This window comes from Pogona vitticeps, chromosome ZW-PAR (genome assembly GCF_051106095.1).
Source record: "Pogona vitticeps strain Pit_001003342236 chromosome ZW-PAR, PviZW2.1, whole genome shotgun sequence".
NCBI lineage: Eukaryota > Metazoa > Chordata > Lepidosauria > Squamata > Agamidae > Pogona > Pogona vitticeps.
The window spans coordinates 9,884,974-9,912,263 of NC_135800.1; the positions used below are offsets into that span (position 1 = coordinate 9,884,974).

The 27,290-nt window shown below is 46.8% G+C and overlaps 1 protein-coding gene across 1 annotated transcript in view; it reads right to left on the minus strand.

Annotated features, from left to right (window-relative positions):
* PAPPA (pappalysin 1) overlaps positions 1-27,290 on the minus strand; it is a 160,207-nt gene that overhangs the window by 58,640 nt on the left and 74,277 nt on the right. The window contains exon 10 of the mRNA XM_072985014.2: positions 12,568-12,761. Within this exon, the coding sequence (XP_072841115.2) occupies positions 12,568-12,761 (194 nt within the window). The remainder of the gene's footprint in view (positions 1-12,567; positions 12,762-27,290) is intronic.

The window sequence follows — 27,290 nt, forward strand, 5'->3', positions numbered from 1 at the left end:
CAAAACAGTGGTTCCTATGGGGAAATTTCGGTGGACAATGTTTGGTCCCTGCTTCGCAAACTGATTTTCGCTAGACGACAATTTGCTTTTTGCTAGACAATGATTTCGCTAAACACCGATTTCAGGGGAACGGATTATCATCGTCTAGCGAGGCACCACTGTAACTGGATTGAGTTTCCATGTACATCCATCCACAAGCCAAGGGGTGCCGGCTCAACTGTATGCAGCCTCCTTAGCAAACAGGCGAATGCTTTGGCGAAAGGACACGGGGCTTTCTGCTCCGTTCCAGGCAGGCCATGCACTCCAGACTCTTGTGAAATAAAATCCCAGGCTACATCTTTGCAGTAGGAAGACGGCCAGGACAGCCATTGTAGGCAAATTCCTGCCATCACCGAATTTAGAAGAAACGTTCCCCTCATTTTAAGGTAAGTACGAAGGTAAGTATGATTTCCTCTTCAAAGGTTGGAGTGCAAGACAACAAGGTTCAGCTTGTGGTGCAGAAGCACTCCCCCCGGTGATGACACACGCAACTGGTATTCTTCAAGAAAACATGGAAAATTGGTTATGATTGATTCAGAACAAGGGCACGACAGGCTGCATGCACCATACTGAGCCTTCTGGACCATATTAGTGGCCCACCACTGAAGACCCAAGCGGCCTGTTGCTTCCTCCTTGGCGAGCATGCCTGCCTAGCCTTTTGAAATCAACAGGGATCTGGACAGGGCAACGAGCGTTTGCTGGCCAAAGTTGAACAAGCAAAAAAGAGCTCCATTCCACATCTAACTGAGATGGGAGGAAGACCCAGAAATGAAAAAATGTCTTCCCACCACCACTTCCAAAGACTTTGCTCAAACCGGCAGGGATAAGTTTGGGTCCGTGCTTCTGGGACACCACCTAAAAGGCAGATTGGATCTTGCAAAGCTTCTGTCCTTAGAGAAAGCATGCATCTCGACAGCTGCCTTGTCCTGTGCCCCTTTTTTTCAGCAACATTTCTCGGTGGTTCGAGTGCAGGGAAAAGAGGGACGTGCCAACAGTGGGACACGAAGCAGGTGGGACAGCGTCCAATTGAATCAGTGATGGCTTCACAGGGCACTTAGGAAAGCCACGGTGCCTAGAATAGACTATGATTTATTGTATTGATCTGGCTCCTCGCCTCTCACCTTGACTCTTGCACAAGGAAGGAAGGAAGGAAGGAAGGAAGGAAGGAAGGAAGGAAGGAAGGAAGGAAGGAAGGAAGGAAGGACCTGATGATGGATAGAAGGAAGGAAGAATAAGAGAGAAAAGGAAGGAAGGAGCTGATGATGGATAGAAGGAAGGAAGGAAGGAAGGAAGGAAGGAAGGAAGGAAGGAAGGAAGGAAGGAAGGAAGGAAGGAGCTGATGATAGATAGAAGGAAGAATAAGAGAAAAAAAGAAGGAAGGAAGGAAGGAAGGAAGGAAGGAAGGAAGGAAGGAAGGAAGGAAGGAAGGAAGGAAGGAAGGAAGGAAGGAAGGAAGGAGCTGATGATAGATAGAAGGAAGGAGCTGATGATGGATAGAAGGAAGAGAAAAAAGGAAGGAGGGAGCTGATGATGGATAGAAGGAAAGAAGAATAAGAGAGAAAAGGAAGGAAGGAGCTGAGGAAGGAAGGAAGGAAGGAAGGAAGGAAGGAAGGAAGGAAGGAAGGAAGGGTGACTAGAATACAGCTTTCTGGGTTTTAAAACACTAGATCAGTGGTTCCCAACTTTGGGTCCCCAGATATTCTTGGATGACCATCTCCCAGAAACCCCGGGCAGCCCAGCTCGTGGTGAAGGCTCCTGTATTGTCAGTCTAAGAACATCTGGGGACCCGAAGGTTGGAATCCAAAGTTCTAGTGTGATGATATGGCCAAAGCGCATGTCTGGCTGAGGAAGCAGCGCCTGAGGCTCTTGTAAACAGCTATGTGTTAGGCAAATGCCAGCTCTGACCACACTTTCTTGTTTGCAAAAGGTCAGGAGAACAATTTTTCATTTTTTTAAAAAAAAAACAGCTGCACGTTGAAAGCGTAGAAGTTTCTCATACTTGGGGGCAGTGGAAGGAAATAAGACTGTTCAGTCTGGCTCTCTCTGAAGACACCATTTTAAGGAACAATCCCACCCAACCTTGAAATCAAGGCCACCCGTGGCCCAAATAGCTGGCTGGATAGCTCAGTGGAATGGGCATCTGGCTGAAGAGCTGGAGGTTGGGAATTCGAATCCTGCACTGCGTGCCTCATGGGAGAGGAGCCAGCCTGGGTGGCCTTGGGCCAGCTACGCGGCGGTCCCAGGACTACCCCCAAAAAGAAGGGAATAGTCAACTACTTCTGAGTCTTCTCTACCCAGAAAACCCTGAAAAAGGTTGCCGTAAGTCAGAACCGACAAGCTGGCACATGATGATGAAGTTGATGATGATAGGTTAAATATAATAGTGTTGTCATTTCCAAACACATCACAAATGGAGAGCTTGATTGAACAAACTCCAATAGTTGATCGATTTGTGAATTATTGGGGTGGGGGAGATCATTACTGTATTGGCTGGATTTCCCAGAATGCATTTGTATATACCCATATTTTTCGCTCCATAAGACGCACCTTTCCATAAGACGCACCAATTTTTTAGGAGAAGAAAACAGGAAAATACAATCTGTTTTCTTCGCTCCATAAGACGCACAGACTTTCCACCTCCCTGTTTTGTGGGAAAAAATTGCGTCTTATGGTGCGAAAAATACGGTAGATATTTTGAAATCCCGTAATAAGGGAGGGAGAGGGGGCACTGAGTTTTCAATTGCTGCATTTGTCACATGGCGGGCTAAACACGATGGCTGGTGGGACGTTTGTCCACCACTGTGGCAATAGGGTTAATTTTCCACACAGAGGGGGAAGTTGGCTAACTTCCCTGAACGTTTTTATATATACCTGCACAGTTCTGTGTAGTTTTGTGAGCTGACTGGTGTCATCTTCTGCATCTTTTCAAGAATATATGGATTCTTTTTTGCGTGTGTAGGTGCATGCACTTTCCTCAAACGTACGGATTTCAGAAAGTCTACGTTTCGAAAAGTGCTCACAGGGCAAACAAGTAGACAAAGAAAAGAATATAAAGTAAAAAAAGACTACATATGGTGGTGATCAAAACAGCGAGGAAGAAAGAGGAGTAGCAAAAGGTGCCACCAACCCAATCGAGATCTCAAAGAATCTCAATGTGTATTTTACTTACGTTGTAAGCCACCTAGAGTGGTCATAACTGACCAGATAGGCGGGATATTAAATAGATAGATAGATAGATAGATAGATAGATAGATAGATAGATAGATAGATAGATAGATAGATAGATAGATAGATAGATAGATAGATAGATAGATAGATAGATAGATAGATAGATAGATAGATAGATAGATAGATAGATAGATAGATAGATAGATAGATAGATAGATAGATAGACAGACAGACAGACGGACGGACGGACAGACAGACAGATAGATAGATAGATCCTGCCAGTTAAATTCATCAGGGAAGTAAGGGGAGGGAATGAAGCTTCCCACCCACCCCATCTCTGGAAGTAAAGATACAAGGACCAAGCCTTTAAAATCCAGTTACTGGCTCTCAAATATAGTAAGCTCAAGAATTTCAAGTGATTCGTGGAAGGGTTTAGACCCCCATTTGCCAATTCGTTTGATGGGTCTCATTGGGCTTACTGATTGGATTCTTTCCTAACCCAACAGGGGGGGAAACAGAGCTGTGACCATCTGTATAAAAGCAGGCCAGGGAGCAATGCTCTCCTCCACCGTTTGCCCTGTCATATTTCTGGATGATTCTCCATCAAGGCCCCAAGCAGGCCTAACCCTGCATAACCTTCACCATCAGAGAAGCTTGGTTGGTGTGTTCAAAGCGGTCCCCCCCCCCACGGCACTGCTTCACTGCACACCTTTTGAAAACTGAGCTCCTAAGAAGCCACCCATGGTCCGATTCTGTGCTGCTTTGGACAGCAGCGAGGCGGCAGAAATTGTCATTCCCAAGAAGGAACACACACAAAAAAAATGCTTTAAAAGGGAGAAAGAAAAGCAAGATGCCACCACGGCTGAAACCAGAAGCTTCGCTTTCCAGCGCCGAGAAAAATGTCCGTGTGGCTTCCTTAGGAGGGCATTCCATTCCGCCAAAGAATCTGCCCTTCCATGTCTGTGTATTTGTGGCTTTGCGAGAACATTACAATCTTGGAGAGACCTTCTCATATTTGACATGTTTCTTGTACAGAACATGAAACCAAATTATACAGTGGAGGCCGCAGCTGGCCTCCTTCTGCAACCGCCAGACCTCGGCTCCCTCGCCGTTGTCTTCCTTCCTTCCATTATTGTGGTTTGAGTGCAATCAAAGATAGAAGACGAACGGGTATTTTTATCCCGGCTTGATTGACTGGTGGAGGAAGAGGCAGTGGCAACGATTACGTTAAATCCTCCCTTTGTAAAGAGAATCATGTAAACATGCCTGTGGATCATCAATGCTTCAAAAAGAGGTAAAGCAGGACAAAATCGTCCCAGTCTCCTCTGATGTGATGAATACTGATCCTCTAAAGCCGTGGGTCCCCCAAATGTTCTTGGACTGCAACTCCCAGAAATCCTGGCCAGCACAGCTAATGGGGAAGACTTCTGGGAGTTGTAGTCCAAGAACATCTGGGGACCCAAGGTTGGGAACCTTGGATGCTAAGGATACCAGCAAACTGAAGTTAATTTCTACAAGAGTTTCCCAAATTCTGTAAATTTGAAATAGAAAGAACGTCACAGTGGAAGAAGTGGTAGATTTGGGCATGTAGATTATACAAGTCTGATTTTGGGGAAAAAAACCACAAAAACACCCTTTCCTTCCCCTAAGAAGCTCCTAAAACCGACAGAATAGATAACTATGAAATAATCCTCTCCATTTTGGGAACAGCTTTCTCTCTCTAGGAAATTCACGTGGTACGGAAGGGCAAAAAAAGTCACGTCCTTTTGCTTTCTAAAAGTCACCCATACTCCTAAATTGTGCTGTTCCAGTAAGGGGAGGGAACGTGATATAAAACTGGGTTTTGCTATCTTTAGCTAGTCTTTAGAAACATCTGTTGTTTTTGACCCACAGCGGTCACCCCCTCATTTCTGGAATGTCTTCACCAAAGGGTTACCCACCTAGTTCCTCCACTACACACAGTGAAGATGCTGGGATAAGAACTTATTTTCTTGCCATCAAATCTTTAATTTCTTGCTTTTATTATCAGCACTACTGCTGGCTTTTAAGAACAACTGCAATATTTTAAACCCATGTCCTGTGGGGAAAAAAGCTTTGACGAAGCAAAATCAACCAAAAAATAACACACACACCCCCAAATCTCCTCTGGCTAGCAGGACCATCACATCGCACTAAAGAACACTAGTTGCCTTTCCAAAAGTAAAATTCCCAAGCTTTGCTTTGTATCCTCACCCAATGGCTCTGTGGCACCTTCTCAAATAACTCAAAAAATCACGTTGGCAGCATGGCTCAGAGTTTTGACTCAACGTGCCTCTATGACATCTCATGGGAAGAGCAAACTCATGGCTGGATCTCAGGTAGGTGGTGGCAACGACCCATGTTCTGTTGGCCAGAAAGAGTGCTGCTTCTTCAGCCAAATCAGAGCCAATGATTTAAGGTGCCACCAGCTACCTACTACGTCACTATTGACCCCAGTCTTATGGTCAAGCTAAACATTAAAGCAGTGCCTCCCAACCGCTGGGTCCCCAGATGTTCTTGGACTACAACTCCCAGAAATCCTGGCCAGCACAGCTACTGGTGAAGGCTTCTGGCAGTTTTAGTCCAAGAACATCTGGAGACCAAAGGTTGGAAGCCACTGCACTAAAGCTGTTCCTCTCTTTCCTGTAATTAGAGTGTTAATCTTTACATGGTAGGTTTTCCTTCCAGATGTAGCCTTCAACAGGACAATTAAAAACCCCTGGAACAACTGTTTTTTATGACCATTTTAAAAAAAGCAAAGCACTCTCGGGTACCAGACATGGTGGTTCAGAAGAGCTGACATCTTTGACCAAACAATGGAGGAAAACTAAATATGTGCTATGCAGAAATGTAAAGAATAGCATGTACATTCTTCATTCTTGTGAACAACATCCCTTCACGAGGAACGTTCATGGCTAAAGCTGTTGTTGTTGTTTAGTCATTAAGTCACGTCCAACTCTTCATGACCCCATGGACCAGAGCACGCCAGGCCCTCCTGTCTTCCACTGCCTCCCGGAGTTGGGTCAAAGTCATGTTGGTCGCTTCGGTGACCCTGTCCAACCATCTCGTCCACTGTCGTTCCCTTCTCCTCTTGCCTTCACACTTTCCCAACATCAGGGTCTTTTCCAGGGAGTCTTTTCTTCTCATGAGATGGCCAAAGTATTGGAGCCTCAGCTTCAGGATCTGTCCTTCCAGTGAGCACTCAGGGTTGATTTCCTTCAGAACAGATAGGTTTGTTCTCTTTGCAGTCCATGGGACTCTCAAGAGCCTCCTCCAGCACCACAATTCAAAGGCATCTATTCTTTGGCAGTCAGCCTTCTTTATGGTCCAGCTCTCACTTCCATACATCGCTACAGGAAAAACCATAGCTTTGACTATGTGGACCTTTGTCAGCAAGGTTATGTCTCTGTTTTTAAGATGCTGTCAAGCTTTGTCATCGCTTTACTCCCAAGAAGCAGGTGTCTTTTAATTTCGTGGCTGCTGTCACCATCTGCAGTGATCATGGAGCCCAAGAAGGTAAAATCTGTCACTGCCTCCATATCTTCCCCTTCTATTTGCCAGGAGGTGATGGGACCAGTGGCCATGATCTTAGTTTTTTTGATGTTGAGCTTCAGACCATTTTTTGCACTCTCTTTCACCCTCATTACGAGGTTCTTTAATTCCTCCTCACTTTCTGCCATCAGATCATGGCTAAAGACCACAGAACAATTAGCTGATTGTTTAAAATGGGATCAAATGACCTTTCCAAGGTTTCTAACACTTAAACATCCAAACACCATCACACACTATCATTCCGTGTCCTTGTTTGGCATTAAGGCGTTGGTTCTGCAAGTTTGTTTAAAGTAGGCACAGAACAATGCTCATTTCCATCTCTTGCTGGGAGTACCAGAAATTGCTCCATGGTCTTATTAGGCAAAGGAGATTCATTATGGACTCTGCAACCTCACAAGCAAGAGCAGGAGGCAAGTAAGGATCTACTTTGCCAGTGCTAAGCATAGCATCTGCTCGGGCCCACAGCTCCTAAGCTGGAGCACTGCATCTCTGAGGACTTTCAACACTGCCATTGTCTTCTCTGCTGAATCCAGAACCAGACACATCTGGATGTGCCCTCTGGTTTCTCGTCCAAAAAGAACTGGATTCCCAACCTTGGATCCCCAGATCTTCTTGGACCAAAACTCCCAGAAGCTTTCATCATTAACTGTGCTGGCCAAGATTTCTGGGTGCTGTAGTCCAAGAACATCTGGGGACCCACAGTTGTAAACCACTAGTCTAGGCCCTCATCCCATGAGAAGCCCTAGAAAAATATCTGTGAAGATTCTCAGTCATCCAGGTGAGGTGATCTGGAAGCTGAGTCTTGGAACTGGACTTCTTTCTTATGAGGTTGAAACATTTCACTACTCGTCCAAGTAGCTTCCTCGGTCTGAGGAGAGTTGGTAGGAGACCCTGGAGAGATCCTCCATGTTGTTTTCACTTCCCCCTGGTCTGAATAGGTTCATTAGATATATCCGGGGTCTTCTCAGACTAAAGAATCTACTTGGATGAGTAGCAAAATGCTTCAGCCTAATAAGAAGTCCAGTTGCCACGACTCAACGTCCGGAAGCCCTAGAGATCTTCTCCCGAGCTTCAGGTGAGACTGAGCACCTCAACTGACTCCCTTTGAATTACTACAGTATTACAGGTCCAGCTCCTGGCCTAAGAATCATGGCCCCTTTGTCAAGCTTCAAATCTAACTAAATTAACTATCCCCCAACCTAAGATCTGGAACAGCCCGTCCGAACTCTCGGGTCATTCTGAGAGCATGCCATTGTGTGGAGAAGGACAATGGCCTTATCCCATTTCCTCACGCTCTCCCAGGCCAGCATCCCATTAAAAAGAAAAAAAGAAAAAAAGAAAAAAATGAAAATAAAATCTCCCCTCTACTCAGGACAGGATGGCTTGTCTTCCCTCAACCACCGCAGGGAACATGCTGTGCCAGCGTTCCCAAGGAGGGGAGCTGGCACGATGCCCGGCCCGAGGAACGGAAAGTCTCATGTTGCAGTTCATTTCAGTCGTTGACACACTCACCAGTTCGGATTGAGAGAGAGAGAGATTATTTGTTGATGGGAACAGGGTAGGTAAGCAGGCCACTCCTCTGTGGCTCCAACGACAGGTCCAGAGGGCCTCCTGAGAAGTAGCCCCCCCACCCTGCCCAAAACACATGGATCTCATCTGATCTGAGGAGGTACACAAGATCCACGATGTGGATGGACTCCAGAGAGCCAGAGCTGCCAGCCAGAGTTGGCAATACCAGAACTGCAGGACGAACATTTCATTTCGATATTTGTTTTTGAAACATCCGCGAAAATTCGCTGATCGTATATTCGGGAACAGAAAGACGTGTAGACTTTAAAAACAACACCTGAACGCAGGAGCAAGCAAAACTGGACAGGCGAACCCATCCCAAACAGGGGACAGACGGGCCCCACCCCACCTCGATCAGTCCTTTGAGACACACATTGTTTCTCCTGCTGCAGATATCAAACGGTCTTGGGCCGGCCCCGCTCAAACACGGCCAGCTGCTTTGTTCTCCGTAAATATGCCCCTGGAACGCAGCAAGATTGGAGCGTTTTTGCAACACTAACACAAACACACAATTGTTTGCCTTTATTTAATTTTGGGAACTCATGGAAGCGAAGGGGGGGAGGGAGACCCAGGCAATAAAAAAAAAATTGGTTGCAAACATGGATGGGACAGCTTTGCATCTGTCTTGTGTCTCTTTTATCTATTATTTTCTCTACACAATGTGCACCTTCACGTGCACCCGGACAGAGGGAACAAAGTGTCCTTGAGATGTACGCTGCTGGTCTCCTCCGATGACTCTTCAGGGAGAGAGAAAGGGAAGACCCATTCTAAACTTTGCAAAGCAAAAGCAGATATTTTCGAGGGCTCTTTGGTGTTGCATGGAACCTCCCCTTTTCCTATCTCTCTGGATCCTTCCTTTAGGGCAGTGGTCCCCAACCTTGGGCCTCCAGATGTTCTTGGACTTCAACTCCCAGAAATCCTGGCCAGCAGAAGTGGTGGTGAAGGCTTCTGGGAGTTGAAGTCCAAGAACATCTGGAGGGCCACAGTTTGACACCACTGCTTTAGGGGATTGCTTCAAGCAAAAAAACAACCACTCAGATTTGAGTGCCCGCAAGATGTCCCTTGCACAGGACTTAAAGCAGCAAAGGATACCGAGAAAGCTAGAGGAAAGTCCCAAGTTGGATTCTTTCCTAGTTCTATTTTGAGACAAGAGAGGATTAAGCAGGGCTGAACCTGCTTCAGGATTCCCAGTGAGATCCAAGATTGGTGTCCAGTTGTGGTCAACTTCTGGTCATGACCCCAACGGTTGGGCAGATGGAAGGGGACGAAAACGTGCTCTCAGGCCTCCCAACCCCAAGAGGCTTAGGGCTTTCTGAGTTAATAACAAACTCACAGACCGGTTATGGTTGCAAATTGGCAGCCACCGCTCCCAGTATTAGCTACTCTCAGTGTTTCGGGTTGGCTCCCAATACTTGAAAAATACAAGGTTGTAGAAAAGTCCCCACTTCCAGCCCATAGTTTAATTTCAGCTAGTAAAATACGACTCTGGAAGGGAATTCCCTCAAGGTTTGACACTGCTGATGAAACAAGGAAGAGAGCAAATTGGCTTCTAATGGTTGAAAAGTCATGTGCTGTCTCAAGGGTGACCTAGAACCTTTGGCACACCCGGAACCTATTTTATCACATGTCCCTCTCAGCAAATGCAAATAGCTACTCCTTGTTTGATGGAGAAATCTCTCCTGCTTCTGGATCTTCCCACAACTCCTCCAAACAATTTAATTTCTTGTTGTTGTTGCTACTGTTCTTATTCAGGAAACCCACACATTCCCCTTATGAAAATCCTTTGCTATTTACAGCAGAACCGTGGGAAATTTAAGCAGGTTTTTTTTCTTTTCTTTGAGAGGGCTGGCATGTACGTTCAGAGTAGGCCCGTAGGATCTTTGATCCACGATGGAAAACCAAGGCTGTGATCCTACACGGAAACAACTTGCCTTGTGGACAGTCCAACGAGAGTTATTTCCTTGTGATCACACGATGCACAAAAGATTGTGAACCTGCCCAGCCCTAATCTGTGACCAAGGTAGACCTTTTTTGGGGTGGTGGTGGCAGATACACACACACACACACACACACACACACACACACACACACACACACACACACACACACACACACACACACACACACACACACACACACACACACACACACACACAAAGCCAGAAAAGGGTAGATGCATCCTATAAGGATGATTCTGTTAGAAAATAATATTAACATCTTCACACAAAAACAATGATAATAAAATACAGATGACCTTTGTTAAACTGGGATCAGGTCTTAGAATCACTGAATTGGAAGCTATCTTCCCTTCCAGTTAATTCCTGTCCTCTTTCCTTTTTCTTTCTCTCTTTATTTGATTTATTTTTATTTTTCCCATCTTATAGATTCATCTAATTAATTAATTGTTATAAATTTTTTAGAACTTGTTATCATTTGTTGTAAGCCGCCTAGAGTGGTCGAAATGACTAGATAGGCGGGGTATAAATACAATAAATAAAATAAATAAATAAATAAATCTTCAGAGCCATGTCATCAAACTCCCTCCCACGGAAGATCCGCCTGGCCCCGTCTTGGCTGTCCTTCCACAAGCAGGCAAAGACCTTTCTCTTTAGGCAAGCTTTCTCTGAATGACCAGCTTCCTGAGCGGGGTTTTAAGTGGACTGTTGTGCCTTTACTGCTTTGAAGGTGTTATTATTATTGCTTTTATTTACCATTTCTCTGATCTTATTTTATATTTATATACTTACTGTTTTTAGCTTTAAATACTGTCTTATGATGTGAGCCGCCTTAGGTCCTTTTTAAGGAGAAAGGCAGGGTAAAAATATTTCAAATAAATAAAATAAATGTAATCTAACTTGCACAACGTTATCTGAAAAGGCACTGCTCTGAATTTTGTGGGTTCTCAGCTCAGAAGAGCAGCCTTTCAAATTAAATGCACTTCAGGTTCAACTTTAAATCTAAATGCAATTGAAAATGCATTGCTGCTTTGAAAAAGATAACGGGGAACAGGAAGTAGCAGGCTTGTGATTGAACACATGCAAAATGGGGAGAGAATGGACACGGGCCGCGATTAGGTCAATCCCTAATTCACACACGCAACCGGGTTGACCCCGATCAATACCGGCTAGAGAAACAGCATCTGGCTTTTTGAAACTGCCAACTGCAGAGCATCGATTAGTAGATTCTCAGGGGTCAATTTCTGCCTTGGTCAGGGGATTCGGTCAAGACACAGAAACAGAGGGACTGCAAAAACGGAGGGTGATCCCGGCTGAGGAAGACGATCAGTTCTCCAACCGGTGTATGGCCAAATACACAGAAACATCAGAAAAGACTGGCATAGCAGCAGAATTGAATTATGCAAGTCGCAACCCCTAAATGATGCAGTTAATAATTGCATGCCATCCGGCCAATGACGGTGACTGTATTTGAGGTTTTCCAGGGAGCGAGTGCTCAGAAGTGGTTTTCCCTTCCCTTCTTCCGGTGGTAGCCCTGGGACCACCGCTTAGCTGGCCCTAGGCTACTTAGGCTGGGTCTTCTGGGACACCCAGTGAGGAATCGGAACTCCCAACCTCTGACTCAGCAGCTAGAAACCCAGCAGTAGTTATGTGTACTAATTCCTTTTCAGGTTGTGATGATCTTTCTAAAACAGTCATAATAAACATAGATACTTTATTGGTGTAATAGCAATCCCATCGGAAGAAAGGAAGACTACAAATGACACTAAATTAATTAATCAACTAAAATAATCTCTCTTTTTTCATTTCTTCCAAAAGTTACTTTTAGAGAGCATCTTACGTGCCTTTAAGTTGGAATGAATTGGTGGAGACCCTCATAAGACATTCAAGGTGAATGAGATATCCCACACGTGGTTTTACCACCGCCACTCCCTAATCAGTTCCCAGTCAGCCAAGAGGGGATTCAAGCCCACATCTCCGGAGCCCATCATGCTCTCCACTACACTACCCTGGATACCTCTTTACAAAGTAGGCTTGCAGGCAGCTTGGTAGGGATTTCCCAAGTGTTATACCACTTTTGTATCCCGTTTCTGTTGTGAAACCATGTTATGTTGGAAGGCCAGATGTTATACAGTGGTGCGGTAGAGAAGGAAAAAAAAAAGCACAACCACAAACCAATCCACCAAGCTCCTGGTCCCTGTATTATGTCCTCCATCCCGTCCATCACAGAAAACCCGCCCTACAAGGGCAAGTTCTCCTCTCTTACCTGATTCGCCGCAGGCTGACCCGCCACGACCAATCCTGGGCATCGTTCGTCGTGATGCGAGACGGTCACGTTGGAAGCCCATTGGTCCACGAAACCTTTGGGCGTGTAGACCCCGCAGTCCAAGATGCTGGTTTTCTGCTCAAAATCTTCACACACCCCGTCGCCGTCATGGAAGTAGCATCTGCTTGGTTCGTCTGCCGCAAGAGGAGAGGAAGGAAGAGGCAGAGGGTCAAGAGGGAAGCCAAGGTCATTCATCCCCACCCCTTTTTTTAAAAGTTCAAGAGTGATGTGCGCATGTATTGGATGAACAAATAGCAGGGAATGCTTGGAAATCAAAAACATTTCAATGGATCAATGCCTGACAGGACAAATTGAGAGTGCATTCATATATTGTCTTGTTTACGAGCAGTGCATTGCCATGGATTTTTCAGCAAAATGTTGGCGCATTGGCACCAAAACATAGGCCGCCTTCTGGAACAACTTTGGCCTGTCCGTAAGTTCTGCACAGTTTGCAGCTGATCCATGGAAGATGAAGCTGGATTTGGCTGCAATCTTATACAGTGGTGCCTCGCTTAACAGCGATAATCCGTTCCAGGAAAATCGCCCTTAAGCGAAAACATCGTAAAGCGAAAAATAAAACCCCATTGAAATGCACTGAAACCCCTTCAATGCATTCTAATGGGGTCAAAACTCACCATCCAGTGAAGATCCTCCATATGGCAGCCGTTTTCGCTGCCTGTCTTGCAAGGAATCCGTCCCAGAAAACAGCTGGGAGCCATTTTGTTTACCCAGTGGCCATTTTGAAACCACCAATCAGCTGTTTTAAAATCGTCATTTTGCGAAGAATCGGTTCCCGAAACAGGGAACCGATCATTGCAAAGCGAAAAAAACTCATTGAGACCATCATTTTGAAAAGATTGTCATAATGCGGTTTCGTCATCATGTGGGGCAATTGTAAAGCGAGGCACCACTGTACATCAGAGCTCCCCAACCTTGGGTAATCCAGATGTTCTTGGGTTACAATTCCCAGATATCCTGGCCAGCACAGCTCATGGCAAAGGTTTCTGGGAGTTCTCATCCGAGAAGGCATGGGGATCTATGGCTAGGAACCACTGCTCTGCGTAGTTGCTTCTGAGTAAGTCTCACTGAGTTCAGCAAGACTCGTCACTAAGCGGTCGTGACAAGAGCTGCACTGCAAACCCATCACTCCTTGAGGGACCTCTACAGGAACATTGACCATCTGACATCAAGGTGGGGGAGGGGGGGATCTCTGGCCGGTAAAATGCTTGACACTACATTTTGGAAGAAGCAATGCTAAATATGGTCGGTGGGAAGGGCAGGAGAAACATCTGGAGGTCCAAAGATTTCTCCACTGCTGATGGAGCTAATTTCTGAAACTATGGACTGGTGGAAAGTCATGATTTAGCCACCGTTCTGCACCATCCCATCCAAGAAACATTTATGGATTGGCGGATATTTCATATCTATCACTCTTTACTCCCAAAAGCTACAACCCAGACCATTGCAAAAAGAAATTTAAAAGCTGCAGATTATAAACAAAGGTTGCCATGCAAAAGTGAAATTAGGGAACCTGTAATATTAAAATGCAATTGTATGAACATCTCTTGAACTGGAGATTCATGGTGCCTTCCAAAGAAGTCAATCAAGAGTCAAAAGTTCACTTTAGTTTTTAATTTTTTTAAAAGGAGGGGAATATTTGCTTAATGCCCATTTGAACTGCCTTTTAGACCTCACATATTAACATTTCCTGTATCTATCATTAGCTACCTAAAGCCCAACCAACCAACCTGCCTTCCTCTGTTTTTCTTCTCAATACAGTGGTGCCCTGCTTGATGATTACCCCGTTAGACAATGAAATCGCCTGACGATAAGTATTTTGCGATCCCTATAGCGATCACAAAACAATGTTTGTATGGTTTTTTTTTCACTTCACAACAATCGGTTCCCTGCTTCGGGAACCAATTTTTTGCTTAACGACGATTTAAAAACAGCTGATCGGCGGCTCTCAAAATGGCTCCCCGCTGTTTTGCTGACCTAATTTCGCAAGACAGGGAGTGGAAAATGGCCGCCCTATGGAGGATCTTCGCTGCACGATCAGGTATTTCCCCATTGGAACGCATTGACTGGTTTTCAATGCATTTCAATGGGGTTTTATTTTCGCTTGACGACGATTTTGCTTAACAGCGATTTTGCTGGAACGCATTATCGTCATCCAGCGGGGCACCACTGTATCATCCATTTTCATGTGTGTCACATTCCTACACTTTCCGATGTCAGGACATTATTAAAAACACAATTCTTTAGAACCGGTGGCGTACGTCAGAGTCCTGAAATCTACTTTCTCCCACCCAAGGCATGAGCAATTGCACTTTTAAGAATTCTTGTTAATCATCACGTGCCACCAAGTCAATTCTGACCTATGGCGACCCTATTCCAGGGTTTTCCAGGTAGAGAAGACTCAGAAGTGGTTTCTCCTTCCCTTCTTCCTGGGGGGGGGAGCCCTGGGACTTTGTGCAGCTGGCCCACGGCCACCCAGGCTGGCTCTTCTCCCTGGAGAAGAGGTGGGGAATCGAACTCCCAACCTCTGGCTCCAGAGCCAGAGACCTCAACCACTGAGCTACCCAGCCAGCTTTGTTCTTTTCAGCACCCATCTGCTGCTTTCCTGCATTCAGGGTCCCGTTTGAGGCTAAGCGGTGGCAGACGCTCCGTTCAAATCCAAAGAGGCAGCGCCACGAGATGCGACAGGCACATCCATCCTTCTTGAATTCAGATCTCTGTTTCAAGTGCCAAGAACGTAGCATGGGAGAAGTGGCTATTTTTAAATTGTGTGCGCGCTATGCGCCGATTCCAACTAAGTGATTCTTATTTGGTGCCTTCTCTTCCTGTGTCTTGCTCTATCCACACACAAACACACACTGCAAACCCAACCCCTACGCATGTAAAAACAAACAAGTCAACACCGAGAGACACACAAGGGCCCTGCACCTACGCACAACGCCCGCTGCGCACGGAGGGAAAACAACCCCACAGCAGCGCTGGCAGAACTTGGCCGCCTTCGGTGGCCTCTTGCCAGCGTGAAAGAGAGAGAGAGAGACTCCGGGGCCCCAGCGCTGTTCTCTATTTTGTTCTTAAATGACACTTGCGAAACAGCGTTTAGCAAGGACAAGCGCTTCCAAACGCAGCAGCGCCCCAGAGACTGAGGCCTCTGTTTACCCACACTCAGCCCATATGGCGTGGGCAGAAGCCGAGGGAAAAAAGGGGGAGAAAGCGCACGAGGAAGGGGGGGGGGATGAAGAGAGATGACACCAGGCTAACAAACATCCTTTTGCACCCGTCAATGAGACGCTAAGTGGAACCAGCGAGATCCCAAGTCAGAGGAAAAACAGGAGCGAGGCTTCATGGGGACAGCCTGGGTGGGTATCATGTGTGCGAGTGTGTGCGTAGAGAAACGAGAACACCCATCTCAGTGTCTCTAAGAGAGCAGAACATCTGGACATCCTTGCGATTGATTAGGGCCCTTCTAGGGACCAACGTAAGGCCACCCAACTGGGGGTTTTCAAAATAGGTGAGATATTTAAGGAGTGGCTTTACTCATCCCAACCCCACCTTCTGGGGGAGTTTCTCTGGTGGAGCAGGGATTCAAGATCTCCTGAGCCCTAGCCCATCCACCTTTCTGCTATACGACAAGACATAAATATTAGATACATTCAATGATTAGGGAAAGAAAGACCTGGTTTTCCCGTCTCTTCTGTGGTGGGACACAGAGCGAGCCTAGCTGGAATTCACAGTTTTCCGAAGGATGGCTAAGGATTCCCTTTCCCGCCATCCCCATGTCCTCCGGCAAAGGGGACTGAGTTGTCTTCTGCTGCCCTACGTCCTGGTAGGGACGAGATGCCTGCAGCCTCTGAACTTTGCAAAACTCAAGATTTGAATTATCGTCGGAACCTTGCTCTCTGGCGTTTGCTTGATTTTTTCCCCCCAGTGGTCAATTCCAGTCCCATTGCATTTGCACACTCCAAGAATCTTCTAACGCTCTCTCCTCCCTGTCCCCCAGGAAAGTCCCTACAAACATATAAAGGACCTTCTCATCCTACAGGGGCATTCGTGCCTCTGTGATGGTGGAACTTGGGGTGCAGTCATACCCAGAAAGAGATCGCCATTTGGCCCGCAGAGACCGAAACCACTGAGCTATCCAGCCAGTGGCAGCATCTTCCCTTTGCATACCGCGTTCTGACACCTAATGCGTTTGGGGTGCCCAAATTGTTGAGATGAATAAACAAAAGCCACAGCGAGGAATTAGCCCCTGCCGTTTGCCAGAGGAGATCCCCTCCCGAGGAAAACCACCGGTCAATGTCATAAAAACCCAAACAGCTCCGCCATGCTGAGTCTCTTCCCAAAAATTCCCTCCTGCTAACCTCCCCCCCCTAAAATTAGACAGCGCAAGAACACTAGGATAAATCAGATCATTGCAATTCAATTACTTAATGGCTCTCCCCTTTTTCCGCCCATCCACCCCCACGATGCTGAGTTCTAATTCCTTAATAGCACAGTTGCGGTTCAGAAACAAACCAAGTGGAGGGGCAGAATATTAACTCATGGCGGTGCAATCTTAATGATCACACTCTCTAGAGCTTTACTCCAAGTGTACTTGTGCTGGCTCTACTCACAGTGGGGAACTGAACTCCCAACCTCTTGCTCCACAGACAGAGACCTCAGCCATTGAACTACCTAGTACAGTGGTGCCTCGCAAGATGATGTTAATTCGTTCCGCGAAAATCGCTGTCTTGCAAAAACATCATCTTGCGAAATGCGGTCCCCCACTGGAATGCACTGAAATCTATTTAATGTGTTCCAATGGGGGGAAAATTGTCGTCTTGCGAAAATCATCCATAGGAAAACTGTTTTGCAAAGCATGGACCCAGCTGTCAAAATCGTTGTCTTGTGAAAAACTGTCCCTAAAAAAACCATTTTGCGAGTTGCGGACCCAGCTGTCAAAATCATCGTCTTGCAAAAAAATGTCCTGGGGGGGAAAAAAAGTCTTGCGAAGCACAGACCGAAACATCGTCTAGCAAAAATAGCCCATACGGAAAACCGCTTTGCGAAGTGCTATAGCGATCGCAAAAAAAATCGTCTTGCAGATTAAACGTTTTGCGAGGTAATCGTCTAGTGAGGCACCACTGTAATTCATTAAGGACAATCCTCATCATCTTAGAACCGCAGAGCTGGAAGAGACCCCATGGATAATCCAGTCCAGCCAATCAAGGAAGCCCAGTGGGAGAATCAAACTCCCAACGTCTGGCTCCATAGACAAGAGACCTCAACCACTAAGCTATCCAGGCGGTCTTTCAAAAGCTGAAATTTACACCCAGAATAATGCAGCAAAGCACACCTTTAGGTTCCATGGATGAGGCAATGCCTTGCCTGGCCTCAGATTCAGCATCTCAAGGAGATGAACAAGAATGATCCTTCACACAAAAACCCACGGGTACGCATCAACTCCAGGACACATTGCCTTTTCCTTCCCAACATGCCCTCAACCACTAAGGAAACAGGGAAAAACCTTGCAATCCTCTTCCAGAGATCAGAGCCCAAGGTTTCCTTGCATTACTCAATCTTGAAGGCTCTTCTCCACCAACTGCCTTAATCTAATCTACAACACCTTCGCATCTTAAAAACAGAGACTATGTTCGGTCCCAGACAATTTCTCACATATTCATTTGTCAGCCACTTCTGCCTTGTCTCTCTCTCTTTTTTTTTTTTGGGGGGGGAAGAGGTCAGAGGAGAGAAAAAGCAGAACAACAACAAAAATCAGCCCCCTAGTCATGCATATTTCAAAATGTATTTTACAGTAAAATGCACATTTTGGCACTTGCCGTGGGATATAATTTCTGACGTATTTTTAAAGCAAAGACACATATACCCCCAACCCCCTAGTCTTCATAATGTGTGAACGTGTGGGTGTAGCTTATGTTGGTTTCTTGTAAAAATGTGGACTAAATAAAATCCCCAAACAGAACAAGGCCGCATGGTTTCTGCTAGATCTTATGCATTGTAGTGCCCATCATCCACAACCACTGGGACATGTGGACTGATGCTGAAGGCAGCGCTGGTTCCGTGCGGCTAAAGGCTGCCAGCTTGCTGATCCTTGACCTTCACCATCTTGCATTTGAAGTTATGAGTTCCCTCATCCAGGCATGCTCCCCTCCCCTCTCAAACAGTTTTCATTGCTAGAGTCTAACAGTATAGCTAACATCACCTAGTTAGAGCAGGTTGACACCACTTTGACATAACAGGGAATCCTGGGATATGCAGTTTGGCGATATACTCACATAGCTCTGCTACAGCGCTGTAGTGCTATAGCGCAGGACGAAAGGGTGGACATTAAAGTGGTAGGAAACTCCCCCGAGACGAAACAGAGTTGGATCTTCCAGTGGCAAAATTGCATCTCCCTATTTATCTCCGAAAGCAGTGGCTCCCAACTGTGGGTCCCCAGAGGTTCTTGGACTACAACACCCAGAAGTCTTGACCATTAGCTGCATTGTTGAGGATTCCTGGGAGTTGTTGTCCAAGAACATCTGGGGAACCCAAGTTTGGGAACCACTGCTTTAGAGTAGAGACCAGGGCAGGAACCATATTACAGATCTCATCTTTGGAAGGCAGAAATAGTTAGAGGACAGGCAGCAGGATGAAACAAAAGTGCATCTCTATAGACGGATACTCCCGTTAGGCAAAGGCTCCTTAAAGGAAGGCCTCCCTTGATCCAACGCTTGCTAGCATTGTATCCAAAGGATTCCTGCAAGATTAAAGCTGACGACAAACATGATGAATCCCTCAGCCTTTGGAAGGGGGGAAAAGGAGAGAGATTGGGGATCTGTTCCAACAGAACAAATTCATTCATATTGGTAGAAAAAGAAGACAGCCCTTCAAATCCACTCCTCCAGGCGGGCACGCAAGATCCTAATTTGATTCCGATTACATATTAAGACCTCAATAAATCTGTCTGCTTCAAGGCTGCCGAGACCAAGGGAGGAAAGGCATGGGAGAGGGAGGGATGTCTGATTAGAACGGACACACTCCAGTCCGCGAAGGAATCGCTTGCTGAAGACACAGCGGGACGGGGAGCGTGCCCGCGCTCGGATCCAGCTCCGCTCAACCGAGTCGGCACGCCCTGCCCTCCATTGACGTTTTGGCGCCGAGAGCCCCAGTGACATTGCTTCAACTTGCCAGGAAAAGCTGAGGTGTTCCATCAGTTTTCAAGGACTGAAAATCTTTAAAAGTCGGCTCGCTCTTTCCCTATTTATGTATCTTTCTTTTCAAAGGGAAGAGATGTGCTTAACGTTGGCAGGTCACTTGCAAAATATTTCAGAAGGCTGACCTTTGGCAACGAGGCTACGAAACAATGATTGAGTGGCAGGGGCGGAAAAATCCTAGTGGCGTCCCCCCCCCATGCACCATTAGCACATGGATCGTATCCCACGAATGAGATCACCCACTCGGCACCTGCCTTTCCTAGCCTTGCAGCGAGGAGACTCAACGACCCAGTGCCGGCGGGTGAAAAATTATGGGCCTTCCGAGAAGCCAATATCCTAAAGCTGGTCTCTGCTTAACTAGACCCATTGACTCAATGGGATTTACATAAGGGTTGGCTTAGAGATGGATTCAATGGGTTTGCTCTGGTGCAGAGAGTAATAATAGGATACTAAAGCTGTTCCCATCAACTTTAGCATGTCCTAATCATCACAATCACCACCATCATCTTGATCCTTGAGACCAACCCATCTCCTAACCTCACAGCCAGAGACCGAAACCATAAAGATATCCAGCAGTGACGGAAGATGAGAGCCGTAGGGTTCCGCGTGTCACCTTGTTTGACTGCGACAAGAACTACTGGATCGTCTCACCTTATCTCGGAGGGTGACTGGCAATGACTACCATGTTGGTTGATTTAAGAAGAGAAGAAGGATCGCACTCTGCCAACACAATCAAGGCAAACTGCCAACTCCTGGCTTTCTGAAACAAGAGATGCTTTGACCGGATTTTTTTTTGGGGGGGGGGAATGAAAGGCCTAGGAAAGGATTGACCTGGAAGGAGAAAGGAGCCAGGCTCGACTCTGTTCTAGTCCTTGTTATAAACTGGACGGGGCATGATGAATCTGGCTCAAGAGAGCTTGTTTTCCTTGCTCTGTATAATCAACAGGGATCTTGGTTCAGAGGCAGTACTGATAAGGTTTAAGCCCATGGTCCCCCCAAGCCAAGGAATGGGAACCTTCTTGCGTTTGGAATCGCCCTGTGCAGACTGCGGATCAAGGATTCGGATCAAGGGCTTCTCACGAACACCTTCAAGGTCACCAAACCAACCAGGATCAAGTCTGGAGGTCTTCTTTGGGAGGGACGCCTGCCCATCTCTCCAGCACAAACCCAGTAAGGCAGAGGCACAAGGGACGTCCTGAAGCTGCGGCTTTAATCCAGGTTGGAGCCTTGGAAGAAATTCCTATAGAATTTCCTATCATGTCCAGTTGCAGGTAAATGGAAAGGGAGAGAAGGCATCGAAATGTAGGAAGGATAGTTTTCTTTTTTTGGTTAATTGGGGGGGAATAAAAAACCTCCCATCAAACTGATTTTTCCGCTGCGGTTTGGCATGGAGGTTAATTTGCTGAATCAGCACCAAGACTTGATTACTGCGTTAAAAGTGAGCATCTATTCACTTGCGGCTGGATCCGGACCATGACAGGCAGCGTTCTGCCAAAACGAACAGTCTCCCCCTCTCGTTCTTCTCGTGGAGGTATACGCGCATGAACACACACACACAAAGAGAGAGACACACAGAGAGAGTTCTGTTGCGATTATAAACCAGCATGCTCTCCGGGCTAACTCGGAGCCTGTTTCAAATTATGGATCAGCGCTGCTACATAAACGGGCCTTTAGAATGGGACTTTCTATACATACATTGCATCGGCCTTACATACAAAAATAGGGGGGGGGGAGAACGTGCAGAGAAAATGGCAAACTCAGAAATAAGACTTGTAGCTCAGCCTTCTCCCCGATAGGCTAGTTTTCTAGCTGCAGGGAATGGAGGACGAGGATGAATGCGATTATCATGACTGTTGTCATGTTTTCCACCGTAGAGAATTCCATCTAAGTTTGTTTTCAGCTCATTTGCTGTTTGTGAGAACTGGGCTTTCCAACCCACATTATTTATTTATTTGCTGCATTTTTTTTAAAAAAAAAACCTGCCTTATGGTTCAAAGGGTTCAAGAGAACGTAGACGAATTTCCTCCCCCACCACCCGCATCCGTTTTCACCTCCCAAGAGGTGGATCCGGCTATGAACCTCTGGGTGGCCCAATGCTCCCCCAAGCACAAAAGATCTATTCGCAGAAAAGAAGGAGATTTGAACCCGGGTCTCTTGGTCGTACCACAATATTACAGTCTCCTCCGTAGATCTGAATACTGGAGTTGGAGTTTTTGTAACTTTGCATGCAGCCTATAAGTAGGAGGGACCTTTCTGGCCTGGGATGACTGTCAATCTGTCAGCCTCAGCCAGTCGTTCTTCCCTGTTTCGGATTTCAAAGGCAGGCCCATTTCGCTGTGCGAAGCTTTTTTTCTCTCTCTTTCTTCTCTGCTGGAAGCCGTTTAGTGAGGCTGCTGAAGCCTGTCACCGAAAGCACCCGTCTTCAAGTCTGCAGTTTGATCTTTTCGATCGTTAAGTAACGAAGCCCTTTATTCTTTCTCCTACTAACATCTCAGAGTGAGACTGTAAGTGTCAGTTGATGAAAAAAGCGGGTGGAGTGAACTGGCGAGCTTGAAGCTATTCTGTTCTGCGAACCCTTGCACTTTTGCCGCACGGTTAAAGGAATTTAACCAGAAATTCAAATCTCTGCAACAGATACGAATCCCGCCAAGCCTGACCACTGGGCGAGGCAGAACAACACAGCCAGAATCTGGAGGGACGGAAGTCTGCCTGAACCACTACATAGCCCGGCCGAACCCCCCATTCTTTCCTGGACCCACCTGTTGCCTTATCTTCTCCCACCTGGTTGGGGAGACTTTCACCCTCTTTGCTGCTGCAGAAAAGGCAAGGGGTCACAACGCTCAGAAGCATAATCAAGGAAATACAATTCTCATCCTCGGAGATCTGCAGACTCTGATGTCCACCTCGCAGAGCCGAGAGCCGAAACATCCCTCGGCTTTTTTTTAAGGGGACAGGGCAAACAAAATTTTTTAAAAAAACCAACAGAATAAAAAACAAGAATAAGATCACCCGCAAAAAAAAACTCTACTGGGGGGTTCGTTGCGCAACGGAGGAACTGGAAGGGACCCGAAGCACCGCATCCTGGTTTCGATTCGGGATGGCGTCGTTGGCAGCCCCATTATCTCCTTTCCTGAAACAGCTACTCTTTTAAAAAAAGAGAGAGAGAGAAGAAAAAGGAAAACAAGCAGGATGGAGGGAGGGAAGGGAGAGAAGCCGATGGAAGAGGCGAAGGAGGGGAGCACAGTATTTTTAAGCATGCCTATTGACTTAGGGCTCCTTCCAAAGCCAACACACATCGCTCTACCATGTAACTGCGTGTCCAATCTTCTGAAAACAAAATGAAAACCATGAGCAAGTATGTGCAAGCGTGTTTTTTTCCCCCTCCAAGTAACAGAGTCTTAGACCAAGTTGGCCTCCGCATCTCAGCACCTCTGCCAACGGCAGGAGGCTATTCAGCCTCAGCCCCCCCCCCGCCTCTTTCTCTCAGGGAAGCTGGACAAGAGGAGGCAGGGAGGCAGGGAAGGGTGCAGTTGGACCGAAACATGGGTCTCTTCCTGTGAAAATGTTCAGGAGGACCGCTTGGGGTTTTCCTTCGACCCCTAGAATGGAGCCGCACACTAAGCAAAAGTGTGTCCATCCAGTGAGAGAATCAGGTCAACGGACAAGCCATAGAGCCGGGTCATGGGAAAAGAGCCAGGGAACCTCCAGGTTCTGGCTGGGGTAGAGATGCTACCGCTAAGCATAAAAAGAGACCCTCCTCTTTTTTTAAGCACCGAGTAAAGCAGTGATTCCCAGCCTCGGGTCTTTAGCTGTTCGCAGACCCCAGCAGCCTTCAGCGCTAGCTGTGCTGTCCAGGATCTCTGTAGCCCAGGAACATCTGGGGATCCAAGACGGGGAAGCCCTGATCTGTACATATAGTTCCCAGCCTTTAGTCTTTAGTTGTTCTTGACCTCTCAGAAGCCTTCACATTCATTGTGCTGGACAGGATTTCTGGGAGTTGTAGTCCAAGAATCTCCGAAAGCCCAAGGTTGGGGCCACTAGAATAAAGCAAAGATTCGGGGGGTGTCACACCCGTCCTCATGTGTTGCATTCACTCCGGTAAGGTAAAGGTAAAGGTTCCCCTTGACAATTTTTGTCCAGTCGTGTCCGACTCTAGGGGGCGGCGCTCATCCCGCTCTTCAAGCCATAGAGCCAGCGTTTGTCCGAAGACAATCTTTCCGTGGTCACATGGCCAGTGTGATTTAGACACGGAACGAATTAACCTTCCCACCGAGGTGGTACCTATTTATCTACTTGCATTTACATGCTTTCGAACCGCTAGGTTAGCAGGAGCTGGGACAAGCGACGGGAGCTCACTCCGTCGCGTGGATTCGATCTTACGACTGCTTGGTCTTCTGACCCTGCAGCACAGGCTTCTGCGGTTTAGCCCACAGCGCCACCACATCCCTGGCATTCACTCCGGTAAGAGCTGGGAAACATTTCCTTGACCTCTGCTAATGAGTTCTGTTCTGTAACCATTGGTGCTACTGCAGGGTATGGGGTGCTGCGGTTAGGGGGGTTTCATGAACACTCAGGGGCTCTAGACCTATGGCAGCCGCCTGTTAGCCCTCTGCGGGAACAACAAGCCGTGTCCGTGAATATTAAAATACAAAGTCGGAAACATGAGAATGAGGAAGGCACATTGACACTAAAGCACAGTGGAAAATAACTCCGCAGAGATATGTGGAGGACTGCTAAGCCCAACATGAAACCATCCCAACCTAGGTTTTTACACGAATCCTGAGAGATAGTATGGGCACATGTGTTTGTGCAAGTAGATCTGTGTACGTATACATGAAACCAGCACACAAGCCCGTCTGGGTAGCCTGATGAATCAAAGGACACATGCAGAAACAGCCAGGGAAAGAAATGTGCATGAACATTAAGGCTTTGCTAAGTGCACAGCAAAGCGGTGCTGGAGGAGACACTTGAGAGTCCCCTGGACTGCAAGGAGAACAAGCCTATCCATTCTGAAGGAAATCAACCCTGAGTGCTCACTGGAAGGACAAATCCTGAAGCTGAGGCTCCAATACTTTGGCCATCTCATGAGAAGAGAAGACTCCCTGGAAAAGACCCTGATGTTGGGAAAGTGTGAAGGCAAGAGGAGAAGGGGACGACCGAGGATGAGATGGTTGGACAGTGTCATCGAAGCAACCAACATGAATTTGACCCAACTCCGGGAGTCAGTGGAAGACGGGAGGTCCTGGCCTGCTCTGGTCCATGGGGTCACGAAGAGTCGGACACAACTTAACGACTAAACAATAACAAAAGTGCACAGCCTGGTGGTCCAAGCAGGACAGCTTCCAGTGTCTTGTGTGGTTTTTTTAAACTGGCATCAGAATGTGACCTCTGATCTCCCCGAGATGTCATCTGACTACAGCTCCCATCCTCCATGACCTATCAATCCAATGCCCCAAGAACTCAACAGACGTCCAAGAGGGCCACTTTAATTCTAGGTCGTGAAGAAAACGTCCGATGTGACTTAACACCAGAGGGACAATCATGGACACATTATGGACTCATCTTTTGTTTGAACCCCGAAACGCTGGAAGGCAATGAAGCCAATCTGCAGAAATTCAGGCACACACCCTTCTGTGACTTCCTCATTGTTCTAACGCCGTGGTTCCCAACCTTGGGTCCTCAAGGATTCCTGGACTGTAACTCCCAGAAATCCTGGCCCGCACAGCTTGCGGCGAAGGCTTCTGGGAGTTGCAGTCCAAGAACATCTGGGGACCCAAGGTTGGGAACCACCGGTCTAAGAGAAACAAGGAGCTGTTTGGTAGGAGAGGAAAACAGCAAGAATGGCTTCAAAGGTATGGAAGCCTGCCAGCAGGTGTGTCCCCTTTGGAGAAGAACATAAAACATGTCTGCCCCTTCATGACTGATGGTCAACCATCAAGTTACTGGAAGCATATTTCCTCCCAGACAAAGAAAGATGGGGGGGTTGGGTGAAGGAACAAGAAAAACGACCATCTCTCTCTCTCTCTGTGTGTATAAACATATAAGATTAGGCCTGGGTCCATCACTTAAGATTTTGGACCTCTCAGATGAATCCTCTCCTCCGAAGAGCTCTCTGCAGCTCCTGAAGATTCATTGTTCTCCTGAACGCTCCTCCGTCTGGGAACACAATAAGATTAGCAGAGGATTTATGGGAGAAGACTGTAGACCTGGGTCCAAGCCGACAAAGGAGTAATGGGGGCAAGGGGTCCTGGCTCATATTGAGCGCATGGAGGGTGGCCATGAAGATCATCCTCAGTCCTCTCTCAGACAAGGTAGCGCTCGTTTCCAGATACAGGGGGTTAGGGCAGGCCAGGAGGGGGACCTGCTGCTCTCGATTCTCTGTCCATAATTTAACGGGACTGGAAGAGGTCCAAATTGCAGTGGTGCTTTGCTTAACGGCGATAATCCATTCCACGAAAATCGCCGTTAAGCGAAAACATCATAAAGTGAAAAAAACCCATTGAAATGCACTGAAAGATCGTCGTAATGTGGTTTCGTCGTAAAATGGGGCAATCGTAAAGCGAGGCACCACTGTACTAGGTTTTACGCTGCTGAGATGCATCGGCTTTTGAATGAAATTACAGCCCTCCTTTCTAAGCGTGCATCTAAATATGCAGGAATTAAGAACAACAGAGTGCTGTCGTCTGAAGATGCCGGGCCACAGAGACTGGCGAAACGTCAGGAAGAACAACCTTCAGAACACGGCCAAAGAGCCTGAAAAACCCACAACAACCAACAACATTTTTGTTGGAAAAGCGCGTCCTTTTTTTGCTTTCCTCTTGGCTGCTACCTGTTCCCTACCTTTGGGGGAGAAAAAAAATCATCCAGTTCTTTCTCTCCCAGATGGAATAAAGAGAACCGGAGGAGTTAATTTCCAGAAGGGCAGCAGCTCTGTCGGTCCAAAATAAAACTCAAGTCTTCAATGTGCACAACCGTGGTTATTTTTCGCTGCCACAGCTCAGCCAATCGGGTTTCTCTGATCCCATCATTCATGAGGTGCTGGTTTGGTTTCCCGTATCCAAAACTGGTACTGGAGGAACAGGACGCCCTATGGACACTGATATATTGTGACTTCCATCACCACACAGCGTATCTTATGTTATAGTGCCTGGTAACCCCCTGACGAACTTTCCTTATCACAAAAACCGTATCGTCACACAGTCAAAAATGAAAAAAGAGATAGAGCTGGAAGATGAGACTTCCAGGTCAGAAAGCACTCAACCCACTGTTAGGGAAGAGTAAAGTCCGATCGAATATGACAAGGACGGACTTCCTAAAGGAAGCCACGAGCATGACTATACAAGAGCAGAGCAAGTGAGAGCAGGATATATTGCTGGTTGCTCATAGGTAGGGTTGCCGTATGTTGTCGTTGATGGCACATAACGACAACAAGGACGCTGAGTTCCTGTACAG